Source organism: Natator depressus, chromosome 3 (genome assembly GCF_965152275.1).
Source record: "Natator depressus isolate rNatDep1 chromosome 3, rNatDep2.hap1, whole genome shotgun sequence".
In the NCBI taxonomy this organism is placed as follows: domain Eukaryota; kingdom Metazoa; phylum Chordata; order Testudines; family Cheloniidae; genus Natator; species Natator depressus.
The window spans coordinates 4,495,989-4,521,505 of NC_134236.1; the positions used below are offsets into that span (position 1 = coordinate 4,495,989).

At 49.7% G+C, this 25,517-nt stretch overlaps 1 protein-coding gene across 1 annotated transcript in view; it reads right to left on the bottom strand.

Annotated features, from left to right (window-relative positions):
- Window positions 1-398: 398 nt before the first annotated feature.
- Window positions 399-25,517, bottom strand: part of SCARA5 (scavenger receptor class A member 5) — a 132,156-nt gene continuing 107,037 nt past the window's right edge. The window contains exons 8-9 of the mRNA XM_074947347.1: window positions 13,832-14,026; window positions 399-4,804 (exon numbers count right to left, since the gene is read on the bottom strand). Coding sequence (XP_074803448.1) covers window positions 4,668-4,804; window positions 13,832-14,026 — 332 coding nt within the window. The 3' untranslated portion in view covers window positions 399-4,667. The remainder of the gene's footprint in view (window positions 4,805-13,831; window positions 14,027-25,517) is intronic.

The window sequence follows — 25,517 nt, forward strand, 5'->3', positions numbered from 1 at the left end:
ACCGTCCCTGGCCCATCACCTCACAGTGTAAATAAGAACAGGACCGAGGCCTGCTGGCAGAGCAGGATGGGGAAAAGGGTCCCACCATCCCAGCTACCAAAGGGGGGGTTCCAAAGAGGATGGAGCTCGGCTCTTCTCAGGGGTGGCAGATGACAGAACAAGGAACAATGGTCTCAAGTTGCAGTCCGGGAGGTCTAGGTTGGATATTAGGAAACACTATTTCACTAGGAGGGTGGTGAAGCACTGGAATGGGTTCCCTAGGGAGGTGGTGGGATCTCCATCCTTAGAGGTTTTTAAGGCCTGGCTTGACAAAGCCCTGGCTGGGATGATTTAGTTGGGGTTGGCCCTGCTTTGAGCAGGGGGTTGGACTAGATGACCTCCTGAGGTCCCTTCCAACCCTGATATTCTATGATTCTATGATTCTGTGATCTCCTGGGAACAAAGAGAGAACTTCAGTCCCCAGGGCTGTGCCTCCCTCCCTGCCTGATGTATGCAGAGTTCTGGATTCCTTCTCAGAGCAGTGGGTTCTCTGCTCTCTGGCCCCTCGCTTTACCCTACAACCTATTCGCCCACCCCTGTTTTTTGCTGTCTTTGTCTGCCTGTAACTAGCTGATCCTTGTTCTGCAGCCTGCCCCTCCTTATTTACTGTGTTGGGTAGAACTCCCCGCCTTCTCCATGCCTTACAGGGATCCAATAGGCCAACACTCGGTACCAGCTCTGGATTTACCGGGGATGAAATTCACCCCAGTCCAGCAGGTCGGCACATTCTCCAGGCATCACTCAGGACCCAGCAAGCAGTCAATGGTGCGTAGGCTGTCTGCAAACACTCAGCATAAGGGTGAATTACACCCTGACGCATCAAGAGCAGAGAAGATGGCACCTGATTAGATATTTCTTTGGCTGGAATTTGGTGCTGGAAAAAGCCCTCGGCACTGCTGCTCCTTCAGCACCGAGGAGTCCAGCTAGTGCAGCCACAGAATCAGGACCGGCATCGATGGCCCCCAGAGTGTCTTTGCCACTGAGATGTGTTGAATGTGTACACATAACTTCAGTTGTGAAGGAGCGCCAAGCCCTGGCTCTGCGGAGTCTTGTCTGTGGTCGGATCTATGTCCATAGATACCACAGCGACATATAGATATTTAATTGGCCCCTTGAATGTCTGAAGACAGCTGAGTGCTCATTCAATCTTTACAGCAAAAGTGTTCATCACCCTTGTGAAAAAGGTGAACAATGTAGAGCCAGATCCTCAGAGGGTGTAAAATACCATAAATCAAGACAGGAGGTCTCCTTCTAACAGCTCTGTCCTACCTCCTCCAGGACGGCTGAGACAAGTGCAAGAACTACCGGCTGGAATTCTGTGACCTGTGTTTTGCAGAAGGTCATGGAGTCATAGACTCCAAGGCCAGAAGGGATCAGTGTGAGAGTCTAGTCTGACCTTCTGTATAGCACAGGCCAGCGACCTGCCCCACGATAATTCCTAGAGCAGAGCTTTTAGAAAAAGATCCAGTCTTGATTTAAACATTGTCCGTGATGGAGACCCCACCACGCCCTCTGGGAAACCGATCAGGTTAAACAGAAAGGTCAGTCTAGTAGGTCAATGGTTTTCAACCTTTCTTCATTTTGAATGGCGGTGCGGACCCCTTTGGAAATCACAGACCTAGTCTGCGGACCCCCAGGGGTCCATGGACCAAGGTTAAAAACTGCTGAACTAGCTTGTCAGAATGAGCCTGTCTGGCTTTAGCATCTATGTGAACCGGTGACCGCCATGGAGTGACACCAAGGTACGTCAGCTAAAACAGGCCCACAGGGTTTGGTGTGAAAGCCAAGACACAGAACTACTGTATTTAACTAGTGCCAGCACAAATGCTGGGAGGTACAATCACTTCTTTGCTACACGGAAATGTTTGCCATGGCAAAACCACTGGGTGACTGATGCTGAAGTGGAACTTTAATCTCCCCACACTAGGCTGAACACGGGACCTAGTGTGGCATGGAGAATGTGCTAGTTCCTCTCCCGCCTTTCTTCTGTAGGGCTCAGTTTCAGTGTTCAATTAAGAATCCTGGTGTGAAATCTGGACTCCATTGTACTCAATGCCAAAACTCCTCTCGACTTCAGAGGGAGCAAGATTTCACTCATAGAACCTGAGAATGTGTCTCATTTCTCGCCTCTTTCCAAGGTTAATCCAATCCACACCTTTATAATGTCACCACTGGGCTTGGCGCTGCTGGCGAGATCGACAGGTCAGTCTAGATGATCGGGTGGGTCCGTCTGGCCTGAAACTCTCTATCTCTATGGTCATTGTATTTAGGATCCACGTCTTACGTCCCTCAATAGCCCCACGTGTTTTATTTCTCTAGATTACTAGGCAGATTGGAGGCCTGACCCAAAAGCCTACTGGAGTCAATGAGGGTCTTCCACTGATTTCAGTGGACTTTGGCTCAGGCCCCCAGTGAATTAATGTCTGGTTCCATAGTGCACGGTTCTTAGGGAACATTTTATGTCTGAAGCAGCTTCACAGAACTAACATGAGAGGTCCCCACAAACCATCCCCCTAGCGGTGAAACGGGGGAGGGGGCTGTGTGTTGTTGTGGTCTGTGTCTGTGTGCATGGGTAAGGGCTCCTCTGAATGTTACTGAGAGGTGGGTGGCTATGTTGCATGAGCACCCGGTGGTATATGTAGCCTCATCATGACGGAACCTAAGGATACGGGGTCAAAATCAGTAGCTTCTACTGACAAGAGCCATTGAATTACACGGAAGAAGACAGGATGATTCCAAATGCACCGCCCACTGCAGAACATTACAGAACATTAATCACATGTGGTACGTCAACTTGCTCTTACCATCGGATCCCGGCTCACTGCTTTGGTAAAGACAGGACCCATGCCATCCCCCCAAAGGGTCAGTGATGTCCTTATTCTTGTGTGCATGCTAGGCCCTTTCCGGAGGATGGAGAGTGGGGACTGCAAAGAAGCAATGTGTTTATTCACCTTCAGCTGGGAATAGAGATGCAGTCTCACGAGCTTATTGTGAGCCCTTTCACCTGTAGGTTGCTGGTTTGAATCTGTCCTCTGCCAGCTATCGCCAGAAATTGTTGGCGGTTGTTGGCGGCCTACAGGAAAGGAGTGTGGCTGGTGTCTCTCCAGTTCCCACACTGAACTGGTGTCCATTCCACAAAGACCACCTTCCCAATGGGCACGACTTAGCTGTGGGCCCGCCTCACTCCGATTGCTCATCAGAGTCACGGCCCTGATTTCAAAAACACAGGCGCGACATGAAGGTGAATCAGGCACCTTGTGGCAGTCCCAGCAGAGAGGCCATGGCCATAAAGACAAACCTATACCCCTGGAGTTAGCGCATGCTCCCTCTGACCATGCAGGCTAGAGATCAGCCAAGACCACATTGCGCTCAGCTGGAGCAGAGACCTTGGCTAAGGCTGACCTGAGAAGAGACGGTCCAGGCTTTAATAAGGTGAGCGGTACAAAGGGCTTGGTGTCTTTCTACACGGTTCTTTTACTGGGCTGCCAGCTCCTTTCAGCACAGCGACTATGGAATGGTCCATGAGGTCGTTTCCAGGCTGCCTGGCCACTGACCAGCCATGCTGTGGCACTGCCCTCCTTTGGGCGGGCACAGGATCGCATGGCAAGGATGAGAGCAGCGTGGCAGCTGCGTGGCAAGCCGGCGAATGGCAGTACCGTGGCACGTAACGCTGGGCAGCTAATACAGCGGCTTAGCGTGTGAGAGTGTGTCTCCCCCTAGTGGCTGGCCACCGCGTTTATCACAGGTTGCTACTTAACCAGCTCATGGAGTTACACCTTTAGCCGAAGCAACTCTGGTTTCTCTATGTATGTGGCCACGACTAGCTATAAAAAAAGAGAGCAAGGTCAGATATTACTGGGCTGAAATAAACTGATGCACCCTCTGCACCCACCAGGTGTAACGAGTAAGGAATCTCTCTCAGCAACGGCTTCCCTTGGTCGACTTTTGTGACTGGCGCCTGGCGACTCCCCGCGGGCCCCAGTCATCTGCCTTCTGCTTTCCATGGGGTGCAATGTGGGGAACTCGAGAAGAATAAAAAAAGACATTTATTTCTCGAATAAAATGTTTGAGGACGCATAGGCTGGGGCTGATTCGCTGGCTTGCTAAAGCTAAACAGTAGACTACGTCTGTCTCCGGCCAGCCTAAGTGCAATCGCTCCTCGTCATATATATCTTGGAGTCTCTGTGAGCCGTGGCACTGGTCTCACAGTCCAGTCCTACTAGCCCGCGGCAAGATGATGCATCTCAGCTGCTATTAAAATACCCATGTATATTACAGGGCTGGAGAAAGGAGAAGGGGTGGCTAGGGATAATGGCTCTGCAGCCTTAACTTTGGTCTAGAAGCGAGAGCAAGAGACAGACAAGGCAAGGAGGGGGAAGGCTACAGGAATTGCTAATATTACCCAGGAGAGTGGGGCACACGGGAGAGGAGTCACAGCAGATCAGAAGACAACAGACTCGGCAGTGAGCCCGGAGGCAAAAGGCAGACGCTCAGTCACTCTGGAGCAGGTGGCTGGGCTAAGGATATATGGGTGGTTGCTGCAGCATTTCTCAGTGTGTCCCTCTCTCTCAGCACAGCCCCCTCCTGGTGGGATAATCTGGCTTCTCGCTGGCGGTTTGTCCTTGAGGTCACTGGGTGAGGCACTTCAATCCAGCGTCCTCGGCGTGGCCGCAGTTGCTCTTCCCCCAGCTGGAGAAGCTGCACTGAAACAGACTGTCCTCTGTGCCTTTGCAGGCAACGTCGTCCATCCAGATCCGACCGATACCTGAGGAAACATTGGGACAGCAACATTAGCTGCAATGCCAGGCTGCCTCCAGTAACAGCCTGGTCTTATTCCGGGATAATGCTTAAACCTCCAAACCCAGCAGCTTGCCTGCAGCAGCATCACAAAGCACTGGCCTGCAAAGATCGTGTCACCCACTACTGATAGGCAGCCACCTCTGAGAGATCACCGCAGAGGGAAGAATTGGCAGGTTTGCTTCTTTCTGATGTACTAAGAGAGCCTGGATTGCCTTTTCAAAAGCTTTTTCCTGCTTCCTCTTTAAATTAAGAAGAACAGGAATGTCCAGAATGTGTTTGTTGGAGGGCTAGCTGACAGCCACAGGGATGGTCTAGATAATACTTAGCCCTGCGTTGAGTGCAGGGGACTGGACTAGATGACCTCTCGAGGTCCCTTCCAGTCCTATGATTCTATGTGCAATTGGAGCTAGCTAGGCCTTTAGTTAAAAGGGTAGGGCTGGTGTGTCTTTAACAAAGAGAGCTTTTCTCCGTAGTGTTTGAGCTACATATGTGTTAAACAAAATCAAGCAAAAAGCAAAGAGTTGTTAATGGTCTGAATAAAAATCACTTCCCCTCTGAATTAATCAGCTTTCACTTCCACACTAGCCTCCCAGATCTCTAGTTATCCATAGAGTCTGTCAGGGTTTGAATTTCTAATGTAAAGAACAGGTAGGGAGACCCCCTTTAATGCTGTTAACCAAGATGGTCAGGGATGCAACCCCATGCTCTGGATGTCCCTAAGCCTCTGACTGCCAGGACTGGGACTGGACAACAGGAGATGGATCACTCAATAAATTGCTCTGTTCTGTTCATTCCCTCTGAAGTACCTGGAACTGGCCACTGTTGAAAGACAGGACACTGGGCTAGATGGACCTTTGATCTGACCCAGTCTGGCTCTTCTTATGTTCTTATTTTATTTGAAGGGTAAAAATGAAACCTTTCTGGCCTTCATCATCCATCCTAAAGAAGCAAAAAAAAAAAAAAAAAAAAAAAAAAGACCATGTCTTCCTCCTTTCCATTTCATAGGTTCACAGGAACATAGGCTTTGCCAGATTGGATCAGACCGGGGTCCGTCTAGTTCAATGTCCTGTCTCTGACAGTGATGGCACCAGAAGCTTCTGAAAAAAGAGCAAGAAATCCTGCAGAAGGCAAATGTGGAATAACCTTTCCCCTGTGAAGATCTCATCCTGATCCCTAATAGAGATTGGCATAAACTCTGAAGCATGAGGTTTTATATCCCTTCCAAAATTTTGCTAGCATTAACTAGGATAGCTCAGAATAGTCTTGTAACCTATTAAATGTCCAATTTCTGTTTGTGTCTTGCTCAACATTCAACTCTGGGCCTCAACAACATATCCAGTGGCAGTGAGTTCCACAGTCCAATTACGAGCTGTGTGAAACTCTAAGATGCAAACCATACTAGAACTGTGCTTAAACTCAAATTTCTCTAACTCTGAGAGTAAACCTACTGATAAGGCCAAGACACAAAGCTCTGCTATAAGGGACTCAGATCCAGGGTTTTTATGTTGACCAGTTCTGAACAGATGACCTGACTATGATCTGATTCCCCACAGAATTCAGAGGTGTTCAGATCTGGCATTGTGCCTATGGCCCATCTCTCATTAAAACCAGAAGGATGAATTCCTCAGAGCCCCAGCATCTTTGGGAACAGAGAGAGTCCCAGAGAGGCTAGACTCTCCTTTGTCAGGGTTAAACACTCCTGCCTTGGTTGGTAACGAGATTATAAGAATGGCCATACTAGGTCAGACCAAAGGTCCATCTAGTCCAGTATCTTGTCTTCCAATTGTGGCCCAATGCCAGTTGCCCCAGAGGGAATGAACAGAACAGGGAATCATCAAGTGATCCATCCTCTGTTGCCGATTCCGAGCTTCTGGAAAACACAGACTAGGGACACCATCCCTGCCCATCCCGGCTAATAGCCATTGATGGCCCTATGCTCCATGAATGTATCTAGTTCTTTTTGGAACCCTGTTATAGTCTTGGCCTTCACAACATCCTCTGGCAAATAGTTCCTTGGGTTGACTGTGCATTGTGTGAAGAAATACTTCCTTTTGTTTGTTTTAAACCTGCTGCCTGCTAATTTCATTTGGTGGCCCCTAGTTCTTGTGTTATGAGAAGTAGTAAACAATACTTCCTTATTCACTTTCTCCACACCAGTCATGATTTTATAGACCTCCATCATATCACCCCTTAGTCGTCTCTTTTCCAATCTGAAAAGTCCCAGTCTTATTAATCTCTCCTCAGACGGAAGCTGTACCATACCCCTAATCATTTTTGTTGCCCTTTTCTGAACTTTTTCCAATTCCAATATCTCTTTTTTTGAGATGGGGAGACCACATCTGCACGCAGTATTCAAGATGTGGGTGTAACATGGATTTATACAGAGGCAATACGATATTTTCTGTTGTCTTATCTATCACTTTTTTAATGATGCCCAACCTTCTGTTGGCTTTTTTGACTGCCGCTGCACATTGAGTGGATGTTTGCAGAGAACTGTCCACAATGAGTCCAAGATCTCTTTCTTGAGTGGAATGGAACGGTGGGATGCGGGGTCCCACGCCCAAATGTTCCTTTGAGCTTGTATGTGTCAGGGCCTCTTGGCCCCCCCTCCCTGGGAACAGGGCTGGACGGTATCAGAGGCAGCCTGGCGATGAGCCACATACCGTGCCGCGGGATCTGATTACGGAGCAGAGAGATCAAAACCACACTGGCGCCCAGCCTGGTTAAGCGCACGAGAGCGAGTGTCACCTGTGCTCATTTGCTTCTCTGTGACAGGCCTCCGACGCCCACATCCCGACGAACGCTGGGGACGTTCAGACATGGGCCTCGACTTTGCTGCTGGGACCCAACTCGTCAAATTACGAGACTAATAGGTGCCAGCAGGTGCAGTGGGCATAGCCTCGGGAGCGTGAAATAAGTGACCGGCAAATAGGTAGGGGAATAAATAGACCATTCTTCCCTGCGCACATGTACCATGCTGGCTTGGCACATGTGTGCCTGTCTCTGTCTGGTGGCTGAACTATACCAGTGACTATACCAGCCCGACCCAGCTAGAGGCATTAGCTTCGGTCTCTTGGCACCGAAGAATAGACATTTCCTGGCACGAAGCCCCCCGGAGACGACCACATGTGCTGGCAAGAAGGAAAAGTCCCCGCGGCCCTTGCTGGCTGCCTAGCATGGAGCGCCAGCCACCGAGCTCAGGCCAAGCTCTTCATCCGGCGCGGGGCAGGAGGGTCTGTAGTCACCCAGCAGGAGTCCTGTCAGAGAGGAGACCGCTGGGCTTTAGTTAGGGCGTTTGGAAAAACTTAAGTGTCGTCTCTCTCTCGGCCCAGCCTTCAGCTCGGAGGAACCGGCTCGCACGGGGCTCTAACCTGCCTGGCAAGGCCTCCGTGTTTGTCATTCTGTTTGCGATGCCCCTTGGCCCCCACAGGAGAGACTGAGAAGGAGCCATCTCGCCCTGAGCCCCAGCTTCTCCGAGAGCTGGAGGGGCGGGAGTCCCACGCGCAGATGGCACAGCCTCGAGAGCTGGCACGTCCGACCAGCACGTGAGCCTGGGCCATGGGAGTGCTGGCTGCAGGGGAGAGGTGGTGAGGCCATGGCCATGGACACGGTGGACGGTCTGGTCTTCTAGGGAATGTCTTCACAGCAAGCGGGAGCAAGCCTCCAAACCTGGCGCCACAGACCCAGGCCTGTGCTACTGTGCTAAGAATGGCTGCAGAGACTGTGCGTTGAAGTTGCCATTTGGGTGGGAGCTCAGGCTGTGAGGTCTAGGAAGGGGGCGGTCTTCAGAGCCCATGACACATCCCGAACCACGACGTCTGGAGTCCCCAGCAGTCTAAAAAGGCTCTTCCTTGGCAGACAGTGCCTGGGACCTGGGGTTGGGACTGTCTCCCATCCACCCCGGAGGGGAATCCATCGAACCGAATTGATTTGATAATGTCAAAACATTTCGCTGCTGTCAGGAAAAAACGGTTCATTTGGGCGTGGTCATTTTGTCTTATTTTTTTTTACTTTTATATGAGAGTATCATATGAACTTCAGCGGCTATGGTGTGTGTTACGTTGAATATGATCGTATACTGTTTCAGAGTTCTCACAATGCAACGGTTTGATGTTTCCGAAACTGACAGTTCACTCAGTGAAGAATTCGGACATTTCGATTTTTCGTCCCAACTCAAAAGAAAAACAAATTTCAAAATGTCCGGCTTTCCTGGGGGACTGAAAGTCCATTGCCCGTCCAGCTCTGCTAAAGAGTCAGATCCAGATCCGCCCCGATGGCACAGAGAGGCACAAAGCCCGGTCTGGCACATTGCTTCCTGGTGGATATCTCCCCAGGGGACCAGCTCCATCTCCCAGGGATCCATGCTGTCTTTCCGCGTTGTGATTGGCTCTTGCTGTCTTTGTTCTTCTTGTAGATTTACCTCCCCCTGTTAAAGTGTGTTTCTACTCAGAAAAGTGACTGTAAAAAAAAGAAAAAGAAAAAGCGACCCTCTTCTTACTCAGCAGATCTGCTCCTCAGGAGCATTCAGGGTCAGACCTGCTGACTCAAGTTGAGCAGACTTTACCAGCTAGTCATCCCATTGATTGCAAGGGGCAGTAAGGGCCCGATCCAAAGCCCATTGATAGGTTCCCAGACTTTGGATCAGGCCCTAAGGGACTACTCTAAGTGAGTAAGGGTAGCAGAATCAGAGAATCATAGACTATCAGGGTTGGAAGGGACCTCAGGAGGTCACCTAGTCCAACCCCCTGCTCAAAGCAGGACCAATCCCCAACTAAATCAGGCCCTCAGTGCTAAGCTTGTACTCTGTTTTATTCCCATTGGCCCTGCAGAAGAGTGAGCCGCATTCTTTCCTGGCTCACGCGTCATCAAGCGACTTGTTAACTGAGTCCTAACTTCGGGCTCTTTCCAGCTGGACAGACCCCAGCTTGACTCAAAGATCCCGGGGCCGCATTCGCAGGGCTGGTGGTGAACAGGTCTGTACTTGGAAATGGAGCAGTTTTGATCCGGGGAACATGGAGACGGGAGAAAGAAGGGCTCCTTCGATGCCATATCCATATCGTCACTTTACAGAGGAGAAACACACATCAAGGAAGGTCAGTTCAGACACCTCAGCAGAGGGACGCTGCCTCTTTAAGTGGCAAGTATGGTCTCTGACAACGCAGGCTGTTCAAGCCAAACACGCTAAGACATGAAATGTTTGGACGGCCTCAGTGGGGTTTTTCCTAGAATTAGGGGCCATGATGTGACTGTTCTTTTATTAAAACGGATCAGGGAAAACTTCCGCCAATTTCTTTGCCATTGTTTTATTCTCCCCGCCAAGAGGGAAGGGCAGCTGATAAAACCCCTTCTAAGAAAGGAAATGGACGGCATTAATGGGAGAGATGAGTTAGTTTTGGCCACAAAGTCATCTCTGGGCTAAAACAACAGATGGCTAGCGAGCGAGCTGTCCTTCCGCTCTGCATGGGTTTCAGGGCTTTACGATCGTGTCAAGAGGAAAAATTCCCTACGTGCCACAATAAATCACCATGAGTTTTGCCAGATGTTCGGGATTAGCTCCCCGCAGCTCGATTTGATAAATGACGATGGGCTGGGGTGCTTTGCTAGGGGGAAGCTGCAGGTGTGAGAGGGATGGGGGCGAAAAGGATGGCAAAAGCAAGATGAATTGAGGTCCAATGGCCTGCATGCGTGCTTGGGGGGGGTAGGAGCTCCTGGGCTCTCATCCTGTGACTTGTTCTGTCGCCTTGCCCAGGTCCCAGCTGTTTTGATTTCAATGGGAGTTAGATGTCAATACCTTTCTTATCTGTAAAATGGGGATACTACTATTTACCTCCTCCCCAGGGTGTTACAGGGGTTGGCAAAATCCTGCCATCTTCTACTGCCTTAGTGCATGGGATACTTTCTGTGTTCTCCCTACATTTGCCACACCCTCACAAATAAAGAGACATGGGTCTGAGGCTGGAGAGAGTTACTGACGGAAGGAATCCAGAGGCACTTTTCAGTTTCCTAAGTGGATAATTGTTTAGTGCTCCTTATTTTGGGCCTTTGGCACAGACTGTGCCTGCTTTTAGGCCTGGGTCGGTTGGGAGCAATGAGCGGGGGCCAGAGATACCCTTTGTGGGTCAAACCCTCACCTTCCAAAGTGGGTGGAAAGACTTCCACTGACTTCAGCAAGCCTTGGATCCAGCCCGTGGACCAGACCTCAGGCTGTGGAAAACAAACCCAGAACTCACAGTATTATTACAGCAGTAGCACCTACAGGCTCCAGCTAAGACCAAAGCCCCTTGTGCTAGCTGCTGCAACCCTCCCCCCCACTCCCCCCCCCCAAGCGAGGGACAGTCCTTGCCCTAAATGGTTTACAATCTAAACAGTCGTGGTTGAAAGTGACTCGCCCAAGGTCACACAACAGGTCAGTGGCAGAGGCAGGAAAGGAGGCTGTGTTTTGGGAGGTCCAGCCCAGTGCTCTACCCACTGGATGACGCTGCCTCTCTGTGTGCTTTCCCCTCTGTTTCACCTCATTTGTTCCAATGGCGGCTGAAAGCGCCACAGACCAAGCACTCCCTGCAATCTAATTTCCCACTTCGGCTGGGGGGCTTAACAGCTAACCGGCTCTCGGATCTCACTCTGGCCTAAACACTGACACAGGAGACAGCCGCGTGGCTGGCTCCCTCCAAACCAGGGCTTTGCGTTTGCCAGCGGGCGAGCCCCAGCTGGTTACTATTCCTGGTGGAAACCATTTCACGGCCTTTGTCTGTGCCAGGCCAGATGCACGCTCGACTGGTCAAGAGATGGGGCGCCAGCCAGGAAGCAACACGATCTGGAGCTGCACGCCTGTGTTCCTCTGTGTGTGTGTGTGTGTGTACTGGAGTTATGGGGCTGTGCATAAGGGGCAACTGTGTCTATACAGGGTTGTGTTTATCGGAACTGATGCTGTGTATAGTATGTGTGTATAGGCAGGTTGTGGAATCCCCGTGACTGGGCGGTTTTTAAGCAGAGGCATGACAAACACCTGCCGGGGGTGGTCTGGGTTCACTTGGTCCTGCCTCTGTCCTTTCCATTTCTGTGGTACTAGGAGCAGAATCTGTGCATGTGTGTGGCAGGGGTTGTGTGTAGATGGGGATGTGTTGGTGGGTATGGGGGTAACTGTGTGTATGGGCTGTGTGTATATTGGGGGTGTTTTTGTCGGGGTGCAGAAGGTGTCATGTTTGGAGTGGATGCGGGAGTACGGGGCTTGTATGCCTAGCAGCATGAACATCAGCACTGAGTGTGGGAGAGGAAGAGTAGCCTACTGGTTAGGGCACCAGCTGGGGACCTAGGTTCAATCCCTGGTGTGACCATTTAGCCACTCCGTGCCTCAGTTTCCCCATCCATCCAATGTGGATAATAGCACTGCCCTGCCTCACAGGGGTAGGCAGAGCTAATCGGCTGAAGGGCCCCTGCCCTGAGCTGTGGGAGAGTTGGATAAAACGGGATGTGGCTCAAAACCACCCCAGGCCTGAGTTTTGTGATTCACTGGCAAAGCATTGCAAAATTAAACTGCCCTCTGGTTTTGCCCATCTCTGGAGCAGTGGTTTACGGATCCAGAAATGGGTATTTCAGTATTTCCTTCTGACTATATTTTGCTTCTGCTCCAGATAAATGGGCAGGGTTTGTGGCTGGGTCTCTGCATATGGTAAAGGCTCTGAGAACATCCACATCCTATGAGCAGTAGGCTCTATGTGGTTAGGCCTGACCACTCTATGGCAGAAGGTGGTGATTTTCAGAGGTGTCTATGGGAGTTTGGTAGCCCACGTGCACTGACAGATATTCAATTGGTGGCAGGCGCATCCACCTCCTCTGGGATCCACTGAAAATCCCAGTGCAACTGTCCCTCCTGCAAAGGGTCCTAAGGAACCGCAGCATCACAACGGAGGACTTGCTCCACAGAGACCATCTGAACGTCGACACATCAGTCCCGTAGGGGGCTGATCTCCAATCAAGAGCTCCCACAAGAAACCTGGTCAATTACACAATAGTCCAGCCCAGGCAGGCCACTGAAAGCTGGTGCCAGGCTAGCTAATATTTCCTCTCCAAAACCTATTGATTTATTAGGTGTGAAAACCAGCTAAACAGGAGGGTACATGTGGCTCATTCCTGCTAACGATCTACGTTGTTTTATAGAGCTGAGCTGGAGGTTTCTAGAACAAAGGTTGGGAAGAAAGAAAGGGAAGCAGCAGCCAGTGTCGGCTTTCACCCAGCCTCCCCCGGCCCTTTCAGCGCTGGGAATGTCTCAGACACTCAATCCCCAGAGCACTTTTCCCAGGGCAGAGTTTTTCGACAGGCAGGGTTAGGGGGTATGCGTGGGAGAAAAGCAAGCGCCGGGGAAAGGGCTGGGCTGGAGAAGAGCCAGGGATCTGTTTTCACAGAATCCTTCAGGCAAACGTCAAAATATTTGCAGACACCCAAGGCCTGGGGTGAGGAAGGAGCGGGAGCCAACCCAAAATGACAACAGTTCAAACCACCAGAGCATCCCCTGTCCCTCTGGCACGGGACCCGCCGATGCTCGGCAGGGTTTATTTGGAGACAGGTTTAGTTTATTTTCTCCATGGATTTCCTCCTGTGACTGGAACCTCTTGGATGGCACATGGCCTCCCAGCTTGGGGATAGCAAAGCAAAGTAGCCTCAGGACTGAACGGCTCAGGAGATGGGGGCAGGGGGAGCCTTCAGGCTGCCACTGGGAATCTGGAGTGACTGAAAATTGGGCCGTTTCGTGGCTTCTGCGTGGTGAGCGAAGGACAGTCCTGGACAGCTCATAGCTATCATTGTCACTGGCAGCCTCGGTAGAGAAGCCAAGAGCTGCATGGACCGTGGAGATGAAACTTCCCTTAGTGGTGGCGGCTGCCGGTCAGGGTGAGGCACGCTGGCAGGGCCTGGTAGCCATGTCCAGTGCTGCCCCTGGCCTCTAGCTGAGGGGAGGAGGCCCCCACGCTGGGCGGCGGACAGTTCGCCATCTTACCTTGCCCGAACTTGGCCATCCTGTACACCTCCTCGGCGCCTCGGAAACCCAGCATCCTGCAGGCCACGTCCCCGTCCTTTTTGTCCCAGCTGTCGTCGCACACCGTCCCCCAGTGCCGGTCGTGGAACACCTCCACCCGCCCCTCGTGGGGGACGGAGCCGTTCACCAGCCGGATCAGCTCCTCCTCGACGGCGGCTGTCGGGAAGAGAGACACGCAGAGCAGATGGTGAGCGTCTCCTTTGGGGCCATCCCTCCCTACAGAGAGTGCCAGGAGCTCCTCCAAGCACCCCTCTCAACCTCCCCCCTGTTCTTACCGGCCCCAGACCAGAGCACCCCGGTCCTTCCAGCCCCCTGCAGCTTACAGCACCCGTAGTACCAAGTACACTGTCTGGCACAGCCTCCGCTGGGGGACCATAGCCTGCTCCTATCAACTTGATCCTTCTCCCACTCAACTCAATGGCCTTGACCTCCACGGTGCAGCCGTCTGGCTCTCTGTAATCAATCAAGAGTGGAATGCCGGTTCCACTGAAGTCAAAGGCAGAACTTCCAACCACTTTAATGGGGTCTTTTCCCTTCTCTGTTCCCCCTCTCCCTGCCTCCACTCCCTCTCTCTGACTCCTTTCCTCTCCCACTCCCATTGGATATGACCTTCCTTCTCTTTCGGGAGGGGAGAAGCCTGGGGCAACTGCAGCTTATTTGGCCGGGGAAAGACTGAGGAACACACGCAGCGGAGAAATCAGGCCAAAGAGGAGACAGCCTTAAGCAAAGCCTCCTGCAGCGCTAAGATAAGTTGAAATAAACACTCCCTGAATCCCATTATCTGGGATTAGATAGGAATTGGATCTGGATGACAGAAGAGAGGCTCTGGACGGCTGGATTCGCTCTGTGACTGTCTCATCCGCATTCGATTCTGAGGTTGCGATTAGTGGGTCCCGGAAAGAAGAAAAGGGAGGTTTTTTTGCTTTTAAATCACAGCTGGTTAGTTTTTTTCATTTGAAACCTCCTTTTTTTCAGCGTAAAGACAGCTTTGTCAAAATGGACATTTCTACTGGAAATTCTGACAGCTCTGGGGGGGAGGGGTTGCTGAAAAAGGGATTTAAAAAAAAAAAGTAATTTTTCCCGCCAAAACCATTTTCAGATTCCAAGTTTTCAGTAAAGATTGGACCATTGTGCCCAACTGGCCTACTTCTTTTAGTGTTCTGGTCGCAAGAAACCCCTGATAAATATGCAAAAATGTTCAAATTCCCAAAACTCCTTTTTTTTCAGTTTCCCAGTTTCCAGTGGAAAACCGGGGGAAAAATATAGAAAAAATTAGATGAGAGCAGTGGGGAGTATTTAGCTGTCGTCAATTTTTTTCAAAGGAAACCAGTTCCAAGCCCGCCCTAATGTGCACGGCTACACAACTCTCACTCACCCACTGTCTCCCTCATGTGGCCGGGCCCCACAGCGGGTATTGAACCTGCCAATGGCTTTGCACTAACACAGCTGGCTCCTTTAGCTCTGGTATTACAGACTCATGATTTTCGATCCAGAGATCCTCGGTGGAATCCCTAGAGCGTCCAGAGTGCCGGTGACCCATGCCAAGGGCGTTGTGTTAAATGGCCACATTTCCACGAATGTAGACGTCATAGGCCAGAGGAGGAGGGGCTGGAGATGCTCAAATAAATTGGTTCATCTCTAAGGTGCCACAAGTCCTCCTGTTCTTTTTGCGAATACAGACTAACACGACTGCTGCTCTGAAACCTGTCATAGGCCAATGAGACTCAAACCTCAGTGGTTCAGGAGACGAATTAGCGATCACCATTCCCCAAAAGAGCCGCAGTCGTATTAATTCATTGTTTCATTTACTATAGTGCGATATAGTCATGTAGCAGGACAGGGAAATATTTAGGTTTTGCAGATATAGTATTCTCACAGAAAAATGACTAAGTATTATTATTTTATCAACTATAATTGGTCACTATCATAGTAAAAACATCCCGATTGGTTAATAACGTAGGCTGGTTAATAATTCAGTCACACCGTGTTTTAATATCTTGTGCTGCAAAGAGCCACAGGAGACACATTAAAGAGCCACTTGCAGCTCCCGAGCCTCAGTCGGAGTATCACTGAGGTAGGCAGTGAAGGGGCTCCCAGCACCAAACAGATGGCCCCCGCCGTAAGCGACCATTTGAAAGTAGCCCCAAAGGTTCCAACCCCAATTTGTTTGACACCTCGTTAAGATCCACCTGGACTAAGTCTCCACCTTTTTGCGGGTCCCTTGGGGTGTGGCTTAAGACATGTTTTCCTATAAAGCACCATTGTGAGGAGGCAGAAGAGGGGAACTGGTCCAGGGATTGCTGCCTTCGCATTACGTCCAGGTCAGGTGGTGAATCTGAGAGCAGGCACGAGAGATGCATAAGATTCGGCAGTGCTGGGTTGGCTGGGGCTTGTGCCAAAGCTGGTGGTGGTTTTGAGCTCCTGGGTTTGTACCCTTTCCCATGTCAGTTTGAGTTGACCCCACAAGAACCAAGAGAACGCATTTGACAGAGCCAGGGATGACCCATACCTGACAACAGTGGGGCGGGTGCAGGGGGAGGGCAGATGCTTCAACAGATGTTACAGAGCATGCTCAGTCCATGGGAGCATGCTCAGTACAAGCCAAGCAGCAAATCTGGGTGGGGGCGGGGCACATGACCCCCGCGTATCCCCCCACATGTCACCTCTGGACAGAGCCATGTTCCACCTGGTTTTGCACTAAAACCATGATCTCCCCCTGGTTTTAACGTGAGACCATTGACTGACTCCAGGGTCCACTGGAAACTGGGCTCAAATTCACTCAAATTAAGAATCTCTGAGAACCTTTTGCTAGACCTGGGCTGAGTTTCAGGTATGTAACGATGCCTGGAAACAGGGAAGTTTCAATATGGCTTTTGATTCCATTGCAAGCATCCCACCTTGCTGGAGATGTAGAAGGACACTGTCTCCAATTTCTGACAGGCTCAGAGGGGTTGGGATCTGACCGGGAGCACTGGAAGCTCCCTAGAAGTGGAGGGGCCACTGACGTCTGAACCATGGACCTGCCCTTGCTCAGCCCCTTCCTCCGAGGCGCTGCCCCCGCTTGCTCCTCTCTGCCCCTTTCTCCCATCGCTCACCCTTAAGGCAGGTAAAAAGTGATAGGGCCATGGCCCCTGACCTCCCCTCCCCCCTTCCAGCATCCTTGGATCTGACCATTTAGAAATGCTCAAATTAAACTAGTTGCTCTCTCTCAATATAAAGGGTACATAATAATGTTGTTGTGTGGCACAGATATTTCACTGGTCTGAGTGCGGGATGGCAACATTAACTGGACAGTTGGTCTGAATTCAACAAGATGAAATTCAGTTTAGATCAGCGCCAAAGTACTTCATCTAGGAAGGAAAAAATAACCAAATGCACAATCACAAAATGGGGAATAACTGGCTAGGTGGTAAAACTCCTGAAGAGGATCAGGGAATATAGTGGATCAGAAATTGAATATAAGTCAGTGTGATGCAGCTGAAAAAAACGAGGCTAATATACTGGGGTGTATGAACAGAAATGGTGTATGTAAGACACGGGAGGTAATTATCCCACTCTACTCAGCACTGGGGAGGCCTCAGCTGGAGCACTGTGTCCAGTTCTGGGTGCCGGACTTTGGGAAAGAAGTGGACAAACTGGAGAGAGGCCAGAGGAGAGCAACAAAAATGAGCAAAGGTTTAGAAAACCTGACCTGTGAGGAGAGGTTAAAAAAACCCTGGGCTTGTTTAGTCTTGAGAAAAGGCGAGTCAGGGGAACTGAGAACCGTCTGCACATATGTGAAGGGCTGTTGTAAAGAAGATGGGGATCAGTTGTTCTCCATGGCCACGGAAGGTAGGGCAAGAAGGAATGGGCTTAATCTGCAGCCAGGGAGATTTAGATATTAGGGAAAATGCTTTAACTCTGAGGGGAGTTAAGTTCTGGACTAGGCTTCCAAGAGAGGTTGTGGAAACCCCGTCATGGGAGGTTTTTAAGAACAGGCAGGACAAACACCTGTCAGGGATGATCTAGGTTTACTTGGTCCTGCCTCAGCACAGAGAGCTGGCCTCGATGACCTCTTGAGGTCCCTTTCAGCCCGACATTTCTCTGATTGCTCATGAGTGGAGAAGCCACAAGTGAATTACGCAAATCATCCCAAAGGTGTGCTGCTGAATGGTCTTTTGCAATTGGATATGGGATTCTTCATCACTTCCTGCCCTAAATTGCTGTGCATAGCTAAACAGCTGCTGCGTTCCACTCCAGAGGTGGTGGCATTTCGGTACTGGGTGAAGTGACTCTTCTGTATCCAACACTTTGTTGTTATTGTGGTCACAGCTTAAAGCTTCCAGGTAATCAGCTCAATCCAGTCCAAATTTGGTATCACATTCAACACTGATGTACCCTGCCAGCCAACAAATCCAAATTCCCAACTCCCTGATCCAAATGGGCTGACCCCTCTAAACTAGCAGCAGCTGGACTGTGCCAGAGAAACCCAAGATATGAACCTTCTGAACGCTCCCCTTTGGCCTAAACCTCCACGTCTCAGGCTGAGACTGGAAGCGATGTGTCATGAATGTGCAGACCCCAAAGTCGTACGCCCATGTGACCCCTACCCATTAAGCTGTAACAGACTGCTAAACTGTATTATACAGCCCAGCCACGAGGAGGCGCTCTGTATAAACGACCTTACTTAAACTAACTTCAGCCATACCAGGCAGAGCATTAAAGAATCTGATGATGAACACATCTGGTGTGTATAAGCAAGCTCTGTAGCCAATCCTTATCTGGGACAGGAGCATGACATGAAGTCAGGCATAAACTAAGAACAGAAGCAGAAGGAATACAGCAACACAGGCTGCACAATCTCATCAACATGTCGCTCTTCAATGCCCCAGAGAACTTCAGCTTTGACAGACCTTCCCAAGGGACAGACTGGAAACAAGATTTCGCAAGATTTCGCATTGCAAACGAGCTCCACACAGACACCGGAGAGACAAGGGTATCTTCTCTAATTTATGCTCTGCTCGCTTCCCCATAGCATATCTTTAAATTAGGGCTGTCAAGTGATTAAAAAAATTAATTGCGATTAATCGCACGGTTAAACAATAATAGAATACCATTTATTTAAACATTTTTGGATTTTTTTTACATTTTCAACTATATTGATTTCAGTTACAACACAGAATACAAAGTGTACAGTGCTCACTTTATCTTTATTTTTTATTATAAATATTTGCACCGTAAAAAATAAAAAAAATAGTATTTTTCAATTTACTTAATACAAGTACTGCAGAGCAATCTCTTTATCATGAAAGTTGAACTTAAAATGTAGAATTATGTACAAAAAAACTGTATTCAAAAATAAAACAATATAAAACTTTAGAGCTTAAAAGTCCAATCAGTGCTACTTCTTGTTCAGCCAATCGCTCAGACAAACAAGTTTGTTTACATTTTCAGAAGATGCTGCTGCCTGCTTCTTGTTTACAATGTCACCTGAAAGTGAGAACAGGCGTTCGCATGGCACTGTTGTAGCTGGCGTCAGAAGATATTTACACGCCAGATGCACTATAGATTCATATGCCCCTCGGTGCTTCAACCACCATTCCAGAGGACGTGCGTCCATGCTGATGCCGGGTTCTGCTCGAGAATGATCCAAAGCAGTGCAGACCGACACATGTTCATTTTCATTATCTGAGTCAGATGCCACCAGCAGAAGGTTGATTTTCTTTTTTGGTGGTTTGGGTTCTGTAGTTTCTTCATCAGAGTGTTGCTCTTTTAAAACTTCTGAAAGCATGTTCCACACCTCGTCCTTCTAAGATTTTGGAAGGCACTTCAGATTCTTAAACTTTGGGTCGAGGGCTTTAGCTATCTTTAGAAATTTCACATTGGTATCTTCTTTGCATTTTGTCAAATTTGCAGTCAAAGTGTTCTTAAAACGAACAACGTGTGCTGGGTCATCATCCAAGACTGCTATAACATGAAATATATGGCAGAATATGGGTAAAACAGAGCAGGAGACATACAATTCTCCCCTAAGGAGTTCAGTCACAAATTTAATTAATGCATTATTTTTTTAACAAGCGTCATCAGCATGGAAGCATGTCCTCTGGAACGATGGCTGAAGCATGAAGAGGCATATTAATCTTTAGCATATCTGGCATGTAAATATCTTGCAACACCAGCCTCAACAGTGCCATGCGAATGCCTGTGAGAACTTTACACTTTGCATTCTGGGTTGTGACTGAAATCAATATACTTGAAAATGTAGAAAAACACCCCAAAATATTGAATACATTTCAATTGGTATTCTATTGTTTAACAGTGCAATTAATTTTTTTGAGTTAATCGTGTGAGTTAACTGTGATTAATCGACAGCCCTACTTTAAATCCCTTTACTGAAGACAGTCACAAAGCGACCATGAAAGGTTTCTGGCTAGGTTTGGCGCATACTCAGAGAAATGGATTTATGGAAGAGTATGTTTTCACTAGAGAATCCAAGAACCAGGGAGGGAAATGTTGAATGTTTTATAAGAGCTCTGCATACATTGACTGAAAACTGATTTTGGGAATGCAAAACATGAAAATATCAGAGACAGGCTGGCTATTGGGTGAGCAGATAGAAACTTTTCACAGCAGCTATAAGTGAAGAGAGATTTAATCCTAGCCAGAGCTATACAGACAGCAAAGCAGTCAGAATCAATTAGTCAAACAACAGCCAGGAGCAACTTGAAAAACTTGGAACTAGCTTAGAAGCTAGAAACAGACACTTGAGTGTGAAAAGTCCTTATTGTAAAACTCCTGAGGCAAGGAGAGAGAACTCCCAGGCTGAGAGGGACAAATTCCAGCGTATATGCCGAAGGAATGGAAAAAGTCATATTCCAATCAATGATGCATGTCCAGCCAGAGGCACATGGTGTGATACATGCACAAAATATGGACATTCTGCAGCTGTTTGCTGCACCAAAGCAGTCAGGGAGTTGATCCTTTTACAGACACTCAAGACTAGAGCCATTGTTTCTGGGATCTATCACCTGTGATGACATAGAAGATCCTGCCTGGAGAGTGAAACTGAATAGTCATGGCAAGACTACTGACTTTAAAATTGATTCAGGAGCTGACATCACAGTTACCTGAGAACAGGCTTATAATCACCTTCAACCCCTCCCAGAGCTGGAGTCACCTGACCCAGCTCTGACTAGCCCTGCAGGGATTCTGAACTGCAAGGGCCAGGTCATCACAGAAACAACTTACAAAGACAAAAGCTTTGCATTCAGGGTTAAAGGACCGTGTGATCAAAGAACACAGATCAACAGCCTGCTCAGCCACAGCATGGCAGCCAGGATGGGCCTAGTGAGAAAGGCAGAAGAACTCAATGGAGTATTTGATGATCTTGGACTTTTGAGAGGAGATGGAGTACAAATCAACTTCAGAGACAATGCTGCACTGTACAGCGTACAAACACCCTTACCAGAGAGACCTTGAAAAAGAGGAGTTGCAGATTTATGCGAATTCAGAGGACATCATTACCTGGTTGTAGTGGACTATTTTTCCAGGTATACAGAAATAATGTACTTGAACGATGTAACGTATCACAGTGTTACTGGGAAACTGAAGTGCACTTCTGCTCACTTCAGTATTCCAGGACAATTAATGATGGACAATGGACCAGAAGTCACTGCAGCAGAATTTAAGTCATTCTGAATGAAATATGATTTTGATTACTAGCAGCCCACATTACCCACAAGCAAACAGAGAGACTGAGCTGTACAGACAGCCAAGAAAATCCTACAGCGGGAAGATCCATTCCCATTCTTCTGAGTCACAGATCCACACCAATAGTGGCTACTGGATATAGTCCAGCACAATTCCTGATGGGAAGACAACTCAAAATTACTGTTCCAACTTTTGGAAAAGATTCTCTCTCCAAGTGGGCAGACATGAAAAGAGTTGCCAAATTGGATAAAAAGGCTACAAGAGCTAACGCACACTTTTACTACCTATGTCACTCAAAGAACTGCCAGGTCTAGAACTTGGTGACCGTGTTCATGCCAAACTGGATGGAGAAAAAGGACGGACAATTCCAGCTGTCATACAGAGAAAGAATTCTGTAATCATGTGTAACTGAGACCAACAATGGAGAGTTCAGTAGAAACCCTCAACATCTACAGTTTGTTCCACAGAAAGAACAATCAACAGAGCAAACTCTACTGATAGCAGATGCAGAACAAGAAGACGACTCAAAAATTCCAAATTGACCACGGCTAGTTGTTGTAACTAACGGACAGCCAGATGATCATGTTGTTACATGTTCGGGTTAGGCAATTAGCAAAACAGTACGATGCAGAGACACTTAACAGACCGACCCTTACTGGACTTCAAAGACAGCGTGATAGTGTAAATACCTTATTTCAGCTAACCTCAGCCATACCTGGCAGAGCATTAAAGGACCTTACGATGGACACATCTGGTGTGTATAAGCAAGCTCTGTGACCAGTCATTGCCTGTCAAGCTTGGTGAGGTCTGTGCTTCCTGTGGAATACAGTGGGCTCGAGACATCTTGAAACCATTCACACGTCTGCTCTGAGGACCCCTGGCGAGCCCGGGGCTCTGGGGAGTGCTGGCTGCTTATGGCCTTGTGTCCTATTGAGAAGAAACTCGTGGCCAGAAAAGAGGATCTTTTCCCCGGAGCCGTTGCATCACATCTGTGACCGTTACTAGGAAGCGACTGAGAACCAAATACCTAAGCAGGCTCGTGCTTTCAACCATCGGCACATTTTCACTACCATGTAACCATTTTACTCCGGAGATGGCGCGGCTGTGTCTACATTAACGGCACGCCCGGAGGTATTTGGTATGTCCAGCAGCTGCATTCAGCCATAGACACTACAGGCCCCAAAACTCCGGGAGTCACATGATTTCATTGAAAAAGAAAGTTGAATGGAAAGCCAGTTTCTAACCGTCGCGGTTGCAAATGTGGCTTGTGCGTCACCAACACAGGGACGCCCGCCTGAGGCTACATCTACACTCGGATCTCGGCGGGGATTCCCCTGCTCGCGTGCCTCTGCTGAGCTAGCGTGAGTATAAATACCAGTGTAGCCGCGGGAGCCTGGGCAGCGGCGGCAGGCCTTAGCCACGTCAATTACGTACCCACCGGTTGCCGGCGGGTTTGTGTGCGGCATGGCTCAGCTGTGCCTCCCCTTCTGGTACCCGTGCTAGCGTGGCTGCACTGCCGTTTATACGTGTGCTAGCTCGATGGGAGCTAGCCTGAGTATGCGAGCCGGGGAATCACTCTCCTCCCTTGTAGGGCAGACATAGCTTCAGTCTGCAGAGATCCCGAAGCAATGGCTCTGAGAGGAGGGGAACTGCCTCATGCGTCTCAGTGGGGTGCTGGCTCCTAAAAAGCCAGCGTTCCAGGGCCCCTGCACCAACACCGGTCTGGCAGAAGAAGAGGGCTGCCTGCCTGACTCAACCCTCGACCAGAAACACTCCAGCTGCTGGGAGGAGCTGGTGACACCCCTGCTTCTCTAGGGGCTTAGGGCGGGGGGAGGAAAGAAGCTTTGCTGTTCCCAAAGAGGCCCCTGCACTGTGGCCTGCCCAGGACTCCAGAGTGCCATGATCTGGCCTGAACTAGGGTATGTATTTCCCAGCGGAGCAGACCCGCTCCAGGGCACTTAGTGCCCAGCCCATCCCCGCTGAGCTCAGCTTTGCAAACTGAGTTTTGCTTTGAATCCGCAAAGGCCCCATAAATGCACATCTCTGGGCAAACCGTGATGGTCAGCAGGGGAGGGGAGCACCAACCACGGCTGCTTCTCCCACCGGCCAGACAGAGGGGGAGCCTGGAGGCTCCAGACAAGGAGATCCAGGCTGTTCAGATGCGCCAACAGATGCCCTCCCACTTCGAGCCCGGCCACTGCTATGCCCCTTTCCTGCCCCCTGACGGTGCCCCTGACAGGACCTTCCCTGCAGCGCTGAGGAGAGATCTCGTACCACTCAGTGAGACACCAGTCAGGTGTCTCTCCAGTGGCCAGCTCCTCTCTCCCGTGTGGGGGGTTTATTACGGCTCCGTGCCATGTGCAGGAGATGGGGCTTGGCTGGGGATAAGCCTCCTCGAAGCTTGCTCTGTGCTAAGGGCAGAGTGCTCACCGTGCCCTCCCCAGGGCAGGCCAGGGCTGAAGCGGGACAGGCTCCTGGGAAGGGGACATTTCCATTAAGCCTTAGGGCGAGGGCGGGTAACAGAGCTACAATGAGACAGACGGGAGCATCTGAGAACCCTCTTCCACTCTGTCTGTGGGCGAGCTCCAGGACATCATTCATAGGGTTAAGAAAACCAAACCCAAGACACCAACGCCAGCGAGCCCGTTCTGACAAGCTGCCCTGCAACAACAAACGCGTGCCCAGCCCAGCCCAAATGAGCAACCCGACAATAACAAACTGGCCTAGGCTCACGAGAGCCCCGGCTCACGAGCGGTGGAACACACCATCCAGTGTCTCACCTGCAAGGCCATCTGACACCAGGGTCAGCAGTGTGCGTGGAGCTGTACAAACACCTAGCAAAGCCGGGCGCCTGCACTGAAGAGCTTACGATCTAAAAAGCTCAGAGTCTAAACCCAGACGTGTAGACACCCCATCTCTGCCTCCCTGCTGCAAAGCATCATTATGTCATCAGTGCACCACCACAGGGGCAGGGTAAGGGCAGGAAAAGTCAAGTGGCTAAGGACATCCTTCCTGCAGTAGGTAGCTGGCCCTGGGGCTCTGGACCAGGACATAGGAGCTGTAGGTTCAATTCCTACCTTGGCTGGTCACTTTGTTTCTCTGGACCTTCATTCCCCATCTGTAAAATGAAGCTCAAAATCCTTCCTTTATCTTTCTCAGCTGCTTAGATGGTGAGCTCCTCAGGGCAGGAGCTGCCCCTCGCTATGGGTCTGTCTGCACTGCAGCTCAGGAGCACGTACCTGCGCTGGCTTGAATCTAACGAGTGGGACTGAAAGAGAACCATAGAAATGTTGGTCTTGAAGGAGCCTCAGGGAGTCATCGAGTCCAGCCCCCTGTGCTGAGTCAGGACCAAGTAAACCTAGACCAACCCTGGTCTTAAAACCCTCCAGTGACAACCTCCCTTGGAAGCCTGTTCCAGAGCTTAACTCCCCTGAGAGTTAGAAAGTGTTTCCCAATATGGAACCTAACGCTCCCTTCCTGCTGACTAAGCCATTTATTTCTTGTCCTACCTTCAGTGGACGTGCAGAACAATCGATCCCTGTCCTCTTTGTGACAGACTTGATCTAATTTGAAGACTACCAGGTCCTCCTCCTTCAGTCTTCTTTTCTCAAGACTTAACATAGCAGTGAAGATGCATCAACACGGGCTTGGGGTGGGCTGTACACGCACACCCGGGCCGCTGGGGGTGTACTTGCAGGGGCAGTCTGCGCTGGGTTTATTTTTAGTCACGCTCGCTTGATGGAAGCTAGTATGGGTATAGAAGCCCATACCGCAATTGCCAAGAAGGCTAATGGCATTTTGGGCTGTATAAGTAGGAGATTGCCAGCAGATCGAGGGAAGTGATTATTCCCCTCTATTCAACATTGGTGAGGCCTCATCTGGAGTACTGTGTCCAGTTTTGGGCCCCACTCTACAAGAAGGATGTGGAAAAACTGGAAAGAGTCCAGCGGAGGGCAGC